Below are 14,948 nucleotides of genomic sequence, written 5' to 3' on the forward strand. Positions count from 1 at the left end.
AGAAAGGACTTGGAGGGATGGCTCAGTTTTTTAAAAAGTATTTTTTATTTACTTTATGTATGTGAGTACATTGTGGCTGTCTTCAGACACGTCAGAAGAGGGCATTGGACCCCATTACAGATGGTTGCTGGGAATTGAACTCAGGACCTCTGGAAGAACAGCCAATGTGCTTAACTGCTGAGCCATCTCTCCAACCCAGATGGCTCAGTTTTTAAAGCATGTACTGCCCTTGCATAGGACCTGAGTTCAGTTCCTACCCCCTATATTGGGAGGCTCACAACCACCTGTAATGCCAGCTCCAGATGATCTTCTGGACATTCTCTTCTGGTCTCCGTGGGAGCCCATACTCTGCAAAAATCTACCTAAAGACACACATGCTTACTTATAATTAAAAGGAAAGTGCTTGGGAACCCGGGACTGTGATTTTGCTCCAAATTCTGAACCCAATAGTCTTGGAACAATCTCCTGTTGGAGATGACCCATTTCTTATTGTTGGCCCTAATCTAAGTTCTAACTCGGGAACCCTATCCATGACATAAACCTCACTAGACCCTTCCTTGCCTCTTTGCTGTCTACACACACTGGGCATCGCTACCACAAGCAACTCACTGTTGCCGCTACTGTCTTTAGATACCAAAGGCTACTGCTTTCAGTGCCTTGCTACTACTGCTTGGGTACCCGATCTTCTTGAACACCAGCTCCCCCAAAGACACAGTTCATCTCACCCAGTACATTCCACTTCAGAACCACCGACGACGACAACCACCACCACGGCCATAACATCCCATCACTTCCCGCTCTGCGTCATCCCCTCATAGATGATTTTGTCGTAAGATCACTTCACACATTCAGCTCTATTCTGTGGGGACTTCAGAGATGTCTTGGCAGTTAAAGAAGACTTGCTGCTCTTGTGGAGGTCAGGAATCTTGTTCCCAGCAACCACGAGGAGTGGCTTAGATCCACCTGGAATTCCTGCTCCAGGGGATCCAGGGGATACTGAAAATAGAATCTAAGCATCACCTGTCAATAAAAAAGCTTGTGGCCTATGTGCTGAGACAGAGAATAGGAGGCGGAATCCGGCAGGAAGAGAGAGAATTCTGTGAAATAGTCAGAGGCGAGGAAGAGTCACCCAGAATGCTGAGGAGACAGACATAAACCATCAGGTAACTGAACTCAGGATAGAATAAAGGGGAGATTCACTTCAAGAACACTGTGAAGAAGGACATAAGACAAGGAGAGAAAATTAGCCAAGTAGCTGGACCCAGGTTAGGGTAAAAAGGATAAGTTAATAGCAAGTCGAAGAACAAGCTGAAACTCATGGTCAAAGCATTTATTAATAAATAATTAGTCTCAGAGTCATTGCTTCTGGGAACCAAGTGGTGGCCAGGAAGAAAATCTTTTTCTGTTTTTGCACAATACCTCTGACTTCCTTGTACACGAAGGTTTACATCCATATACTATATATACATATGTGTGTGTGTGTGTGTGTGTGTGTGTGTGTGTTTGGTTTTTCGAGACAGGGTTTTTCTGTGTAGCCCTGGCTGTCCTGGAACTCACTCTGTAGACCAGGCTGGCCTCGAACTCAGAAATCCACCTGTCTCTGCCAAGTGCTGGGATTAAAGGCTATATACTATATTTTTTAATCTTCTAAAGAAGACTATAATCCCTTTATGTTAGCTCTACCCACTATGTTGTATATAGAGATCCAAGACTTACCTTGTATAATTGAGACTTTGTATCCTTTTTCCCCCCTTCCCTTCTCCCTCTTGCTCTGCCCCACCCCGCTCGCTCAGGCCCTGCTCTCTCCGCTTCAGTCCAAAGTCACCTGGCTATGGTATCTTGGGACCAAATGAGGCAGAACATCATGGCTGCAGGAATGCACCAGAGGGAGCTTGCCTAGCAGACACCAGGAGCAGACTCAGATGCACCTTCAAGCCTGCTCCCAGTGACACCTTCCTCCAATAAGGAAAATTTCCTCACCTCCTAAAAGCCCACCCAGCTACAATCTCATCAGTGAGTTCATCCATAGAGGTCACTGCCGTGCGATCCAATCAGCTCTCGACAGTCTGTTCAATTGGACGTCATGCCTTCAACACAGCTTGTGTATTTTCTTCCCTGCTTTATAACAAGCCTCAGAGTTTGGCATCCAGTCTCTCTCTCTCTCTCTCCCCCCCCCCCCACCCCAATCTTCGCAGTGCCTGACGCAGATAGGTATTCTGTACAAATTTGTGCCTCAAACTCAAGTGCCTCTTAATGGTGAGCCTTTTTTAGGATTAATTTTTAAAAAGCTACAGAACTAGAGAAAACCTAAGCTCCATTCCTGTTCCAGTTGTTCTCCCTGTAGGTGACTGTGGAGTCCAGATAGAAGAACTGGTAAGGTTGAGTGACCTCAAACCGTGTGAATCTCAAAATTCAGAACGGTAGGAGTGGGGCTTCTCCCTGCCTACCTTTATGTCCTCTGGATGAGATAACCAAGATACCCCACTGAGGACCATGGCAATCGGCCAAGGAGCATAGAACCCTGGAGCTCTCCATGGTAATGAGGTATCTAGATAGATTTTTTTTTTCCTATCAGTTGCTCATTATCAACCCATCTTGCCTCATCTGCTACCAAATGATGGCTAGCGGGCCTGCTCTCAACATCACTCCAAGCATTGCTATGACTTTTCTTCCTCTACAATTCCAGCCAATCCTAAAATTAAAACATTTTTGTATAGTAACCCCACTCAATTTGTTAGAGGTCACAAAGAAAGAGATTACTCCAGCTGACATCTCTAGACAACGCATGTGACAAGGCAAGACAGGGCAGAGGTTCCTCCACCTTATATGTGAGTGTGGCAGGGCAGGACAGGGCAAGGGTTCCTCCATCTTACATGTTAGTGTGACAGGGCAGGGGTTCCTCCATCTTACATGTGAGTGTGGCAGCGCAGGACAGGGCAAGGGTTCCTCCATCTTACATGTGAGTGTGACAGGTCAGGCAGGGCAGAGCTTTCTCCATCTTGTATTCTTGCTCAGGCCATTTCAGATTTAACTAGAATTTGATCTCCTTGATGGAGAATCCTGTGGAAAACTGCCCAGCTCTATTCCAGGACCAGAGGCCAAGATGCCCCCACCTAACTCATCTTAGCTCCTGTCCAACTGCTTGCTTGTGCAAACCTCCCCTGCAGCTGCAGAGACAACAGGATATAGCTTTTGTCTTTAAAAGCCCCTTGGTCTAAATGCTCCGGGCTACACTTAAGCCCTGAGGACCTGAGTGTAGTACCAGCCACTGGAATAGACTTTGTCAATTGAGGTAGGGTTTCTCTATGTAGCCCTGGCTATCCTGGGAAATAAAGACTTGGAATTGGCTACAAACTGTGTCTGAGTGGTCATTTCTGGTGGCCTTCCTGTAAGAGCAACCTTTATTTGGATACAATCAGAAGATTAAAAACACAAGGACAGTAGGTGCATTTGGTTTATATTTTAACTCAGATGTTATCAATGTCTTTCCCCCACTAGTTGGCATAGGACTTCACAGTCTTAACTCAGTCGGGCAAGCATGAAAAGACATGGGCCACAGGAGATGAAGGGAACGGAGTTGCACCCGCAACGACAAAGAGTCAGTGCTTCAAGCCATTTAATCCCTGGAATACAGCAGTCGGCCTTTGGGAAAACAAGGGTTTACTGGGTCCAGGAATTAAAACATTTGTCTAAAAATCTTAAACGGTGCAAGAGATAAACGATTCCAAGATCCTGTCCTACATACAAGTTTTACAGTAGGCAAAGACATATATAATAATTCTTACAATTGAATTGGGACCCTACTACCCAGCCTGCTGTCTGCCTTCTCAAGGTGTACTCAATGTTAACTGCTTTCCTCAAACAAAAGGTGCAATCTGGAAGTCGGAGCTCAAACCGACGCCGCTGCACAAAGCACCGGGTCTGGAAGAGGCCGATGCGATTCCTGCACACACTGGAACATAGGACGGGGATGATGCAGAGGGGAGGGCAGAAGCTCAAGCCCGAGATCCTGACAGCTGCAAGCCCTAAAACAGACAAAGTTACCTAAAAATAGGCGGGTAAAGGCGCGTAGGACAGGCTGAGTCTGCGCCACTAGCCCGCGCGCGCCTGCGCACTACAGCCTGTGCCTGCGCTTCCCGGGGCTAATGGCAAATCTGGCCAAGGCATTCCCAAACCCAAGGTGTCTGCGAGTGGACACCACGGGCGGGTGCCTGGTGTCCGGGGCATTGTGGGACAGCGATGCGGTGGGCACGTGACATGTCCCCACTAATCAGCGCGCAGACCGCACTTTTGCTGTCGGCTTCAAACAAACTACCTAGCGGGGTCGAGCGGCTCCGGCCCGCCCCTCGGCCGGGGTCGCGCCCGCGGGGTGGGGGGCCCAGGGGGCGGGGCGATGAGACGGAGTGACAGCTCGCTGCACCTATTCGGGGTACGGGCTGCGGCGCTGGCGGGCGCGGTGGGCCTAAACAGCCAATGGGGGCTGGGGGCGGCCCGGCCGGCGGGGAGGTGCGGGGGAGAGAGGGCGGGCCCCAATCCGGTTCCATCCGGTTCTCCCACCGCCCCCGCGACGGGTCGCAGCAGTTCGTCTGGTGGCGGCTAGGCAGTGCAGCTCCGTGACAGATCCGGCGTCGCACGCGTCTCCCACCCCGCGCCGCCACGATGCCCAAGAGGAAGGTGAGCGCAGCGGAGCCACGGCGCCCGCAGGGTTCGGGTCTGAGGGGTTCTGGAATCTTCGGGGACGCGGGCGGCTGGGCGTGACGTCACGCGGCCGCATTGTTCTCCGCTGTGCTTTCTCCTGCAGGTTAATGCAGATGGAGCTGCGAAAGCGGAGGTGAGCGCGGGCCTCGGGTGGGCCGGGCGGGTCGGGGCGGCCGGGGGTGTCGCACACCGCGTCGCTTACCCCGTCTTTCTCTCCGCAGCCCAAGCGCCGCTCCGCGAGGCTGTCGGCCGTAAGTACCGCGCTCGGGGCGGGGCGGGAGCGAACGGGCCCAGGCACAGCTCGCCCGCTCAGCGCCTCACACCCCCTCCCTTTATTAATTTATCTTTTGCCAGAAGCCTGCCCCTGCCAAGGTGGACGCGAAGCCAAAAAAGGCCGCGGGAAAGGTAGGTTTCGAACTGGTGTTCAGGGAAGGCCGCTTAGTTGAAGTTGTGTTTAGGAGGTTTCTGGAACGTGGGTGGGGGTAGATTGGGTAAAGTGTGGAACGTTCGTTCTCCCGCAGCAACAGGGCTTTGCAGATGACCTGAGTTCAGTTCCCAGGACCCACGGGGCACCTCAAAAACATCTGTTGATTCCAGTTCCGAAAGGATTCATGCTCTTTTCTAATCTCCAGCTGCAGGCACACGGTGCACATATGTACGTGCAAAACACTCATATAATAATACAAGCCTTTAAAAAAAAAACTCAGAAGCATTTTATGAGCTGAAGATGACTCACTGGTTAAGAACGCACAATGCTCTTACAGAGGGACCTGAGTCTTGAGTGACAGCTCCAAGGGATAAGAGGATCTGATAACCCCTTCTGGCTTCTGCAGGCACAGCCCAAGCATGCACAGACCTATATGTACGAATGTTGTTTAAAAGTAAAGTCCCCTCCCTCCCCGCATTGAGGACATTGAGCGGAGTAAACAATTGAACTGTTTTCCCAATAGTTAGTTGGTGTTTTACTTTAAATATTTGTGGGTATTTTGCCTGCATGCATGTAGGTACATTTTGGAGGCCAAAAGAGGACCTCTGGAATTAGAGTTATCAGTTTATAGCTGCCCGGGGAGTGCTGGGAATTGAACATAGATCCTCTGGGAGAGCAGCTGAGTACTCTTAGCCAGTGAACTGTCTCTCTCTCAAGTCCTAGTTTTGGTTTTTTCAAATACAGCCTCAAGGAATGGTGGTAATGTGGACTAGACTTTCTCAGGCCAGAGAAAGTCATCCTGACCTGAACACTATGCCTGAGGGTCTGAAGAGAGTCGGCACCTCTGTCCCCACCTCTTCTCTATGAATAAACTTGGGCATTAGTACCTGTTTTCCTCTTAAGTTTGTTTATATTTTGAGCTGCTTATAGTTTGAGATAAGAGCAGTTTTAGGCTTGACTTAAGTAGGTTTGCTGAGGCAATGTAATCATTTTCTTCTTTTGAGGGGTGAGTAGGTCTTTCCTTTTGCCATTCTTCCAGCCCCTGTTACTTAAGGGCATGGGGTGACATGCATGCACCCCTATACCTGGCCACCATGCTTAAAGAACGGACTTGCCAGTTGGCTTTCTTAAGGAAAAACTTGAAAGAAGGGCTTCATTTTTATATTTCCACTAAATTTTTATGCCGAGTTTCTTTCACAAGCTTTTATCTTAATTACTCAACTAGTAGTATATGCTGTGTTACTCTTTAGAAGTAAACATTTCAAAGGTTTAACAAAGGAGGACTTGATTTATTTCATTTAGCTTACAGGTGTTTTATGTATACATATTTTGGGGGAGAAGCTTTCATGTGTGGCCCTAACTAGCCTCGAACTCACAGAATTCTGCCTGCCTCTTTCGAATTAGTGCTGGGATTAAGAGTGCACCATCACACAGGGCCAAGACATTTTATACTTTTTGTTGGTGCAGGGATCAAACCCTAATAGTCACCTGGCATTAGTGGGTAAATAGCCACTCTACTATAAGGTGACACACACACACAGACTTCGAACACTGATTTGTTTATCCTGGGGCCCTTTAAGTCGTGGAAATCCTGGGTACCTATAAGGAGTTTGGCTTTTCTTACATTTGTTTACTGGAGTATGGTTGTGCCACACCGCCTGTGAAGATGAGAGCTCTTTCCTGTACGACAGATGGGATCCAGAAATATTGTTTCTTACTGCTTATGGGTTAGTTTTAAACTTAATGTTTCAAGTTATATCCTCACAATAATAATACCCATGCTTTTCAGATTCTTCCAGCACCCAGGTGAAGATAACTCAAAAAGTGATCTTTGTAGTTACTCGTATGGTAGCAAGCAAGGAACTGTGGCAGGATAGTCAGCATGACTTACTGGAAGGTGCATGAAGGCGAATGGTCTTACACATGTGGGTACAAGTCTTGTCAGGACAATGGCTGCTGTGTGGCAATTAGATTATTCATGCTTAGAAGAATTTGGGGGACTGGTGGGGTTATACGGCCTTTGCATTTAATCTTTCGTGTGTGGTAATTCGTCTGTGGAGAAGGGCAGCACAGGCTTAAGGTCTAATCCCAGCTAATGACAAGATTCAGGACTCCTCGGCCACATGTGTCCTTGTTGGGGTGGATCTCGAGTTGTTTAATGTCAAGACTGAGGTGTCAAGATATCCATTGTGGATGCATTGTGCATCAAGTCAAAGTTGAATGCAACGTCCGGTAAAATGTCTCTTGTTTTAGGATAAAGCAGCAGACAAAAAAGTGCAGATAAAAGGGAAGAGGGGAGCGAAGGGCAAACAGGCTGAAGTGGCTGACCAGCAAGCTACAGATCTGCCTGCAGAAAATGGAGAGACGGAAAACCAGGTCAGAAGAGTGCGCAAGCGGGCACCGTGATTCTAAGCAACAGATGTTAAATTGGATCTTTAGTGTAGCAGATTAAAATTTTTTTTTGTTGTTGTTGTTTTTGTTTTTGGTTTTCGAGACAGGGTTTCTTCTCTGTGTAGCCCTGGCTGTCCTGGAACTCACTCTGTAGACCAGGCTGGCCTCGAACTCAGAAATCCACCTGCCTCTGCCTCCCAAGTGCTGGGACTAAAGGTGTGTGCTACCACCACCCGGCTTTTTTGGGGGGGGGTGGCTGCAGATTAAATTTTTATGGGAACTTTCTATACAGTTCTCTCCCGTGAATAGGTAGCACATTAATGAACTAGGTTTTATTTGAACTTGTACAAATCAGTGAGAGTAAATAAGAGATTTGCGTATGTCAATTTCACCTGCAGTATGATACAAAGCGCAGAGATTTTTCCCACGTGACTTTGTAAGACTGTGGGAGCAGGTGAGCTGATTCTCTGCCTTACATTGCAGTGTTCAGCTTGCTGTGGTCTCTGAGGCTGCTTTTGTGCTAGAATCCTAGTTTGTATATTCTGGATACATAAATTATTAGACTCACTCCAATGAAAAATAACAGTTTTGTTTCTTCTGAAGAGTAGTTTCTAGCTGAGTGATAACTTGGTTCAGAAAAATGACATTGATTTCTGTGTTTTGTTTTTTGTTTCCAAGACAGGGTTTCTCTATGAAGCCCTGGATGACTTGGAACGTGCTCTGTAGCTCAGGCTGGCCTCAAACTCTGCCTATGTGCTACCACTGGTTTCTGTCTGGCTGCTCTTTCAAAGGACTGTGGTTCAATTCCTAGCACCCACATGGCAGCTCACTCAAAACTGTGTGTAACTCCCAGTTCCAGGAAATAGATACGCTCAGACAGACATGAAAGCAAAACACGAATGCACATAAAATTAAAAAAAAAAAAAAAAGACTCAAAATGCAGTACAAGGTGGAAACAGGGTCTTGAACTAATCCGCCTGCCTCAGCCTCACCTCCCAACTGTGAGGACTTCGGGTATGAGCCTCCATGCTTTGTAACAGCCAGCTTTTGTTAAACCTAGCATTCTTATTTTTTTAAATCCTTTATTATATATGTTAAACTTGGAAAGGGAAATTTCATTTTATGTAGGATTGTGGTAGGGTCTTTTGCTAAACCAAGCTTTCTTGCATAGTGGGATTGCAGGTTGGGCTCCCGCACTCACCTGTCATTTGTGTGGTTGCTGAGGAACTCTAGTTATCCTGTCTAAGTGGCAGTTCACTTTACCCACTGAGCCAGTCCTCCAGCCTGAATAGTATTATAGTGGTTTTTGGTGTGATCTTACTGTTGGCCTGGAACTAGCTCTGTAGCCCAGGCTGGCCTTGAATTCTCAGACAACTTGTGTTGTCAGATATTTGCTTCTCAGTCAAAAAGTTTTGGGTGTTTTGTTTTGTTTCTTTTCTTTTTTTATGGTACCAGAGATCAAACTCAGGAATTTCTGCATAGTAGATGAAGACTAAATTTATAGCCAACAACTACACATGTTAAAACATTTTTCTAGTTCTAACTGCACGTCTAGTATTAAGTGATTGGGACTCAGACTACTGATCTAATCCCAATTATAATAAAAGATCGAGCTGGGCACTGTGGAGCACATCTATAGAGTCAGCAGGTGGTAAGTCTCAGAATCAGCAGCTGAAGGCATGCCTTCTCACCATAGTAACCAAATTAGAGTTGATTCTCCTACAAGATTGCCAAAATCCTAAACCATTCCACTTGGCAGATTAAGAAAACATGTTTCAACTGATCAACACAGTACTGTGTGTTCTCTGTAGCAGCACCTAGAGTGTGTAAAGGCATTTAAAGTTTGCAGATCATTAACATGAACTCAAACATGCTGCTCTGTTCTGTTGGGTACATTATAGCCAGGTGCAGATAGCATCCCTACAGTGTCACTCACATAAAGTTGGAAGGCCAATGTAAACAGCCAGACCACCAAAAGAAGCAGACATTTTGAAATTAGTGTCAATAAGGCTGGAGTGTCCTAGACTTGAAATGAGGCAGCCTGAGCAGCCAAGGCTTCACGTTGCTCTGTGTGCAGTATCCCTTGATTGCAGGTCTTAAAAGACTGGGTGTGTTGGCAAGTACAGAATCTGTGAATAAAGCAACCATATTAAGAAATAGGATGACTAGGCATGGTGGCTTTAATTCCTGCACTCTTGGGGCAGAAGAAGGTACATCTTGGTGAATTTGAGGCCAACTCGGTCTACATAGTGACTTCAAGAGAGCCAGAGCTTTGTCAAGAGACCCTGTCTCAGAAGGAAGGAGGAGGGCTGGGAATATATGAGCACCATTCTGTAACATATGGTGAATTTGATGTTTGCTTTTTCTGTGGTTTGCAGAGCCAAGCCTCTGAAGAAGAGAAAGAAGCCAAGTCCGACTAAGCATCCATCGTGTCTGTCAGTGGTCCCTGCCTCCCTTCTTGTACAATCCAGAGGAATATTTTTATCAACTATTTTGTAAATGCGAGTTTTTTAGTAGCTCTAGAAACATTTTTAAAAGGTGAGGGGATCCCACCTCATCCCATTTTTTAAGTGTAAATGGTTTTTTTAAGAGGTTAAATCATTTGCTGGTTGTTTATTTTTTGGTACAACCAGAAAATAGCAGGATACTGAATCAGGAGAGGCTGTGACTGTCTCGGGGGGTCACCATAACATTCCGTAGAGGGGGCTAGTTTTATATTCTTCAATACAAAGCATACTAAATGGCAATTTGGAGTCTCAGTCGTGCATTTGTGTCTGGAATATTTTCAGTTATATCTGGTCCCGTGTTTCTAGTAGAACCGTTTTGTAAGAAAGCCAGTCTTTGGTCCTTGCCCTGTCAGAACTGTGATGTCTGTGGTCACGGCAGTCCATTTTCCTAACAGTTGTGATAATACGCTGTGAAAGATGAAAATTTTGAGTGTGTTCTGTGTGTGGCATAAAATTGTGAATTGGTGGAACTGAGGATTCTGAGCATTTGGTTGTTATGAGAGGTCTTGGGGAAACTTGCCAAGTTTGAGGCTAGAACATCACTGGAATAAGTTCAAAGAAAAACAGTGTGTAGCTCTTCATTTGCATACATAAACACAATGTGACTCTTCAGAGTTTGGGTACGTGAACACAATATATGGCTTTTTGGGGGTACGTGTGATAAGAATTGGAATGTGTGTACTCTGCTCCAATAAAATCTGTTGTGAAAGAGTATTTGAAAATGCCTGATTAATTTTCTGATAAACTTCTCTGGGTTTTTTGAGTTTTTTTTTTTCTTTCTGTCTAGCCCTGGCTGTTGCTCTGTAGACCAGTCTGGCCTTAGCTCAGGGATCCTGCTGACTCTGTCTGTTGCGTGCTGGAATTAAAAGCATATGCTGTTGGGACAGAAGGACAGCTCAGGTTAAGAGCACTTCGCAGCTACCACATGGTGACTGAGAACCATATATGGTGCCATTTGCCATTCTTCTGACATGCAGGTGTACACGTAGATAGTGTCATGAATGGTTTCTCAGATTCTTGAGAGATTGACATAGTTTGTGATAATGACTCTTGGAGTTCACAGTTGTGCACTGCATCTGGCTTCTACTTTCATGTGTGTTGCTGATGACCTGTAGTGCAAGAACCTGGGACTTGCTAAGGTTATCTAAGAACCTGGGTCTTTGGAACAGTGCAGGCCCCTACTTGACAGGTTGCTGAGACAGTTTCATGAAACAGGCTTGCTTTGTAGTCGTGAGTAATCCTGTTTTTGTTTTTCTTTTTGAGACAGGGTTTCTCTGTGTAGCCCTGGCTATCATGGAACTCACTCTGTAGACCAGGCTGTGAGTGATCTTGAATTGATTTTCTTGCCTTATATGTTGAGGTCATAGGCATGCACCACCAGGCCTGGTTAATGTTTTGGGTCCTTGTACATGCTAGGGAAAGTTCTCTACCAGATAAGTTAGATATATGTCCTGGGGAAGAACTTGGTGCTTGCCGAGCATCTGTAGTCTTTGGTCTATCCCCCAACACCACCAAATGAATGGGGGAAAGTTCGCTAATGGATTCCAATAGCACAGACTTGTGATCCTGGCTACCGTGAGGGTTGGGACAGGATATCTTTAGTTTGTAGATGTGCTAGACTGGCTGATGATGGAATTCTGGGGATCTGAATTTAGTTCCTCGCCTCACTATTTTAGCTGTCCTGGAATTCTGTAACCCATGGTGGCCTCAAATCCACCAGCCTGTGCCTCTCAAGTGCTGGGAATAAAGATTTATACACCATGCCCTTGAAGCTTTTTCTGTTGTTTCTGAGACAGGTAGTTTGTAGCTCTGGTAATCCTGGAATTAACTGTAGACGAGGCTGTCTTCACAGAGATATGCCCGCCTCTGCCTCCTGGATTAAAGGTATGTGCCACCACAGCCTAGTCCTGAAGCTTTTTTAAAAAGTTGCCCTATGGGGGCTGGAGAAATGGCTCAGCGGTTAAGAGCACTGACTGCTCTTCCAGAGGTCCTGAGTTCAAATCCCAGCAACCACATGGTGGCTCACAACCATCCGTAATGAGATTGGATGCCCTCTTCTGGTGTGTCCGAAGACAGCAACAGTGTACTCATAAATAAAATAAATAAATAAATCTTTAAAAAAAAAGTTGCCCTTTAGGGTGGTAGAGATGACACAAACAAAAGCACTTGCTACTCTTGGAGAGCATCCTGTTCCGTTTAGGGAGTGACTTCTGCCCTCTGAGCTGCATAGGCACTAGGAATATGCATGGTGCACATACATATAGGCAAAATTTTAAATTGCTTTTTATTAAAGTATACCTATGCCTCAATGCAGTACAACATAAGGAAGTCCTGTGTGTTCCAATCAGTTCCAGCAGCCATGAGAACCACCAGACCTGACAAGTGTAATGATGTGTACCTTTATCCCAGCACCCAGGAGGATTGGAAGTGAGGCTAGCCTGAGTAACAACAACACAGTGAGTTGTGCACACATGTATGTGCATGTGGTTAAATATCTGTAGAGACAAAAATCAGAGGAACAATTTTTTATATTGTTAAAAAACATTTACCTTTGAAGTGAATATTGTGTCAGACGTAAATACAGTCAATTTAGCAAGCCTCTATCATTATTGATGTTTTTTTAATTACTTTAAACCAGGTGTGGTGGCATAAACTTGTGGTCCCAGCACTTGGATAAGTTCAAGGCCAGCCTGGGGTATATGACATCCTATTGAAGAAAAAGGAACAGCAACCGCAAAGACTTTAGTGTAGAAGACACTATGCTTAGCATCACACACCTTCTTCCAGGTTGTGGTTCCACAGGAGTCTCCATTGAGAAAAAGTAAATGTTGGTGATGCCGTCTGAGCTGCACAGGCACTAGGAATGCACGTGGTGCACATACATACAGGCAAAATTTGGAGGTGTGGGTGTGAGGAACGGCAGGCAAAAGCACTGACAGGTGGGATGTATCCCTTCTCCATCCCCCACACGCAACTGTAGCTGAGTGTGGCCCACTGTGGAAGGGACATGATGGAGTCAGGACTTCACAGGAATGGTGGGTTGTGGGGTGATGATGCTTAAAGGGGCAGTGCTGTAGCTTGTGTCCCCTGATAAGTGACAAGCTGGGGACTCTAGGTCTGGTGGGCTTTTCCTTGGAAACAGTATGTCTTATTGAGAGTCTTTGAAAGAACTTAGCAATGTAAGTGAAGCACTGGAGTGGACAGCTCTTGTTCATGAAGCTGACTATCCTGTTGGAAGGTGACTTCTGTTAGGTCCTTGTGCTACTTTGAATGAGATTGGCCCCCAACAGCTCATATGTTTGAATGCTCCCCTAGTTGAAAGAATTGAGATGGATTGAGAGGTGGCCTTGGAGGAGGCAAGACACTGGCGGCAAACTTTGATGTTTCAAAAGCCCAGGCATTTGTTCCCAGTTAGCTACTCTTGCAAAAGACCGGGGTTAAGCTCCCAGCACCCATGTAGTGACTACAACCATGTGTAACTTCAGCTCCAGGGGATCAGAAACTTCTTTTGGACTCTAGGTACTGGGCACACATATAGCACACATATACACACATGCAGGCAAAATACTAAAACGGTTTCTAAATGTGCGCTTGTTGCCACCGTTGGCCTCAGTTGAGTTTTCTCTAAAAGAATGTACTTTGCTGTGCATGGCTTTTCACTTTCTTCTTTACATTTCCTTATTTGACAGCAATGTGAACTACAAAGTAAGTTCAGTAAACTGAATTGAATGGATCCGTATAATGAAGTGCTCTCAGTAGCTCCTGAGGTAAGCCCTACTTTTGTGAAGGAGTCCAGCCATCCCATGGCTAGGTCTTAGTATCTTAGTCATTGTCAAAAATAACCAGCTTATAAAGAAAATACACCATGGCTAGAGTCTTTGATATACAAGGTGTAAGCAAAAGCCTTAAGAAGTGCATCTTTCGCCGGGCGGTGGTGGAGCACGCCTTTAGTCCCAGCACTTGGGAGGCAGAGGCAGGCAGATTTCTGAGTTCGAGGCCAGCCTGGTCTACAGAGTGAGTTCCAGGACAGCCAGGGTTACACAGAGGAACCCTGTCTTGAAAAACAAACAAACAAACAAAAAAAAAAGTGCATCTTTCTATCTAAAAACATTTAGAACATTAGTGCTCCTGCAAATAGCCTGGGTTCAGTTCCCAACACCCACAGAAGAAATCATCTGTGACCTCAGTTCCAAGGCTCTCAAGCTTGTTGCACATAGAGCACTACACACATGCAGGCAGTACAATGATACATGAAAAATGTAAACTAAAAGAAAAATGTAAATTCTAGAAGTCCCAGGAACATTGGAAAATTGGTTGTAGTGTTTTCTGAAATAAAAAGCAGGTGTCACCTCTTAGCCCTGTGACAAAAAGACAGGACAGGGACTTACAGGCACAGGGACTTACAGGTGCAGACTTACTCTGGCTCGCAGTCAATCCATCTTGAGGAGGAGGGCATGGTAGCTGGAGTGGCAGGACCTGGAAGCAAAGCTCACTGGCTGCATGATCAGAAACGAGACAGTTTGTGTTGAAAATAGGGCCAGGCTATAACCCTCAAAAATCTTCCCCAGTATCCTCCATCTCTAGCTAATGCCTCAAACCTCCCCAAATGGCCTTACCAGCTGAGGACCTGCTGCTCAAATACATAGGCCTATGGGAACATTTCAGACTCAAAGTATAACACTAATAAAGATCTTATTTGTATGTGTACAAGTGGTTTTGCCTGCGTGTATGTCTGTACCACAAGCATACTTGGTGTCCTTGGAGGTCAGAAGAGGGTACCAGCTCTCTAGAACTAGAATTAGGGTTGTGAGCCTCCGTGTGAGTGTTGGGAATCCAACCCAGATCCTCTGAATACCCTGAGTTTGATTCAGGGCACCAGATGACTCTCAACTGCCTATAACTCCAGCTCCAGGGGATCTGGTGCC

The 14,948-nt window shown here is 46.0% G+C and overlaps 1 protein-coding gene across 1 annotated transcript; it reads left to right on the top strand.

The window, feature by feature from the left end:
* The first annotated feature begins 4,532 nt into the window (after positions 1 to 4,532).
* Hmgn1 (high mobility group nucleosome binding domain 1) lies at positions 4,533 to 10,737 on the top strand. The gene is made up of 6 exons (XM_028752522.1): positions 4,533 to 4,674; positions 4,802 to 4,831; positions 4,920 to 4,949; positions 5,053 to 5,103; positions 7,379 to 7,501; positions 9,895 to 10,737. The coding sequence occupies exons 1-6, from the start codon at positions 4,660 to 4,662 to the stop codon at positions 9,934 to 9,936; spliced, it is 291 nt and encodes a 96-aa protein (XP_028608355.1). The 5' UTR covers positions 4,533 to 4,659; the 3' UTR covers positions 9,937 to 10,737.
* The last annotated feature ends 4,211 nt before the right edge of the window (positions 10,738 to 14,948 follow it).

This window comes from Grammomys surdaster, unplaced genomic scaffold, assembly GCF_004785775.1.
Source record: "Grammomys surdaster isolate TR1022 unplaced genomic scaffold, NIH_TR_1.0 125925, whole genome shotgun sequence".
Lineage (NCBI taxonomy): Eukaryota > Metazoa > Chordata > Mammalia > Rodentia > Muridae > Grammomys > Grammomys surdaster.

What these genes read in the sequence shown, in the direction of transcription:
- Hmgn1 (XM_028752522.1), top strand. An exon ending in GCTCCGCGAGGCTGTCGGCC is followed by an intron (nt 4,950 to 5,052) that starts GTAAGTACCGCG and finishes ATCTTTTGCCAG; the next exon opens with AAGCCTGCCCCTGCCAAGGT. An exon ending in CAAAAAAGGCCGCGGGAAAG is followed by an intron (nt 5,104 to 7,378) that starts GTAGGTTTCGAA and finishes CTCTTGTTTTAG; the next exon opens with GATAAAGCAGCAGACAAAAA.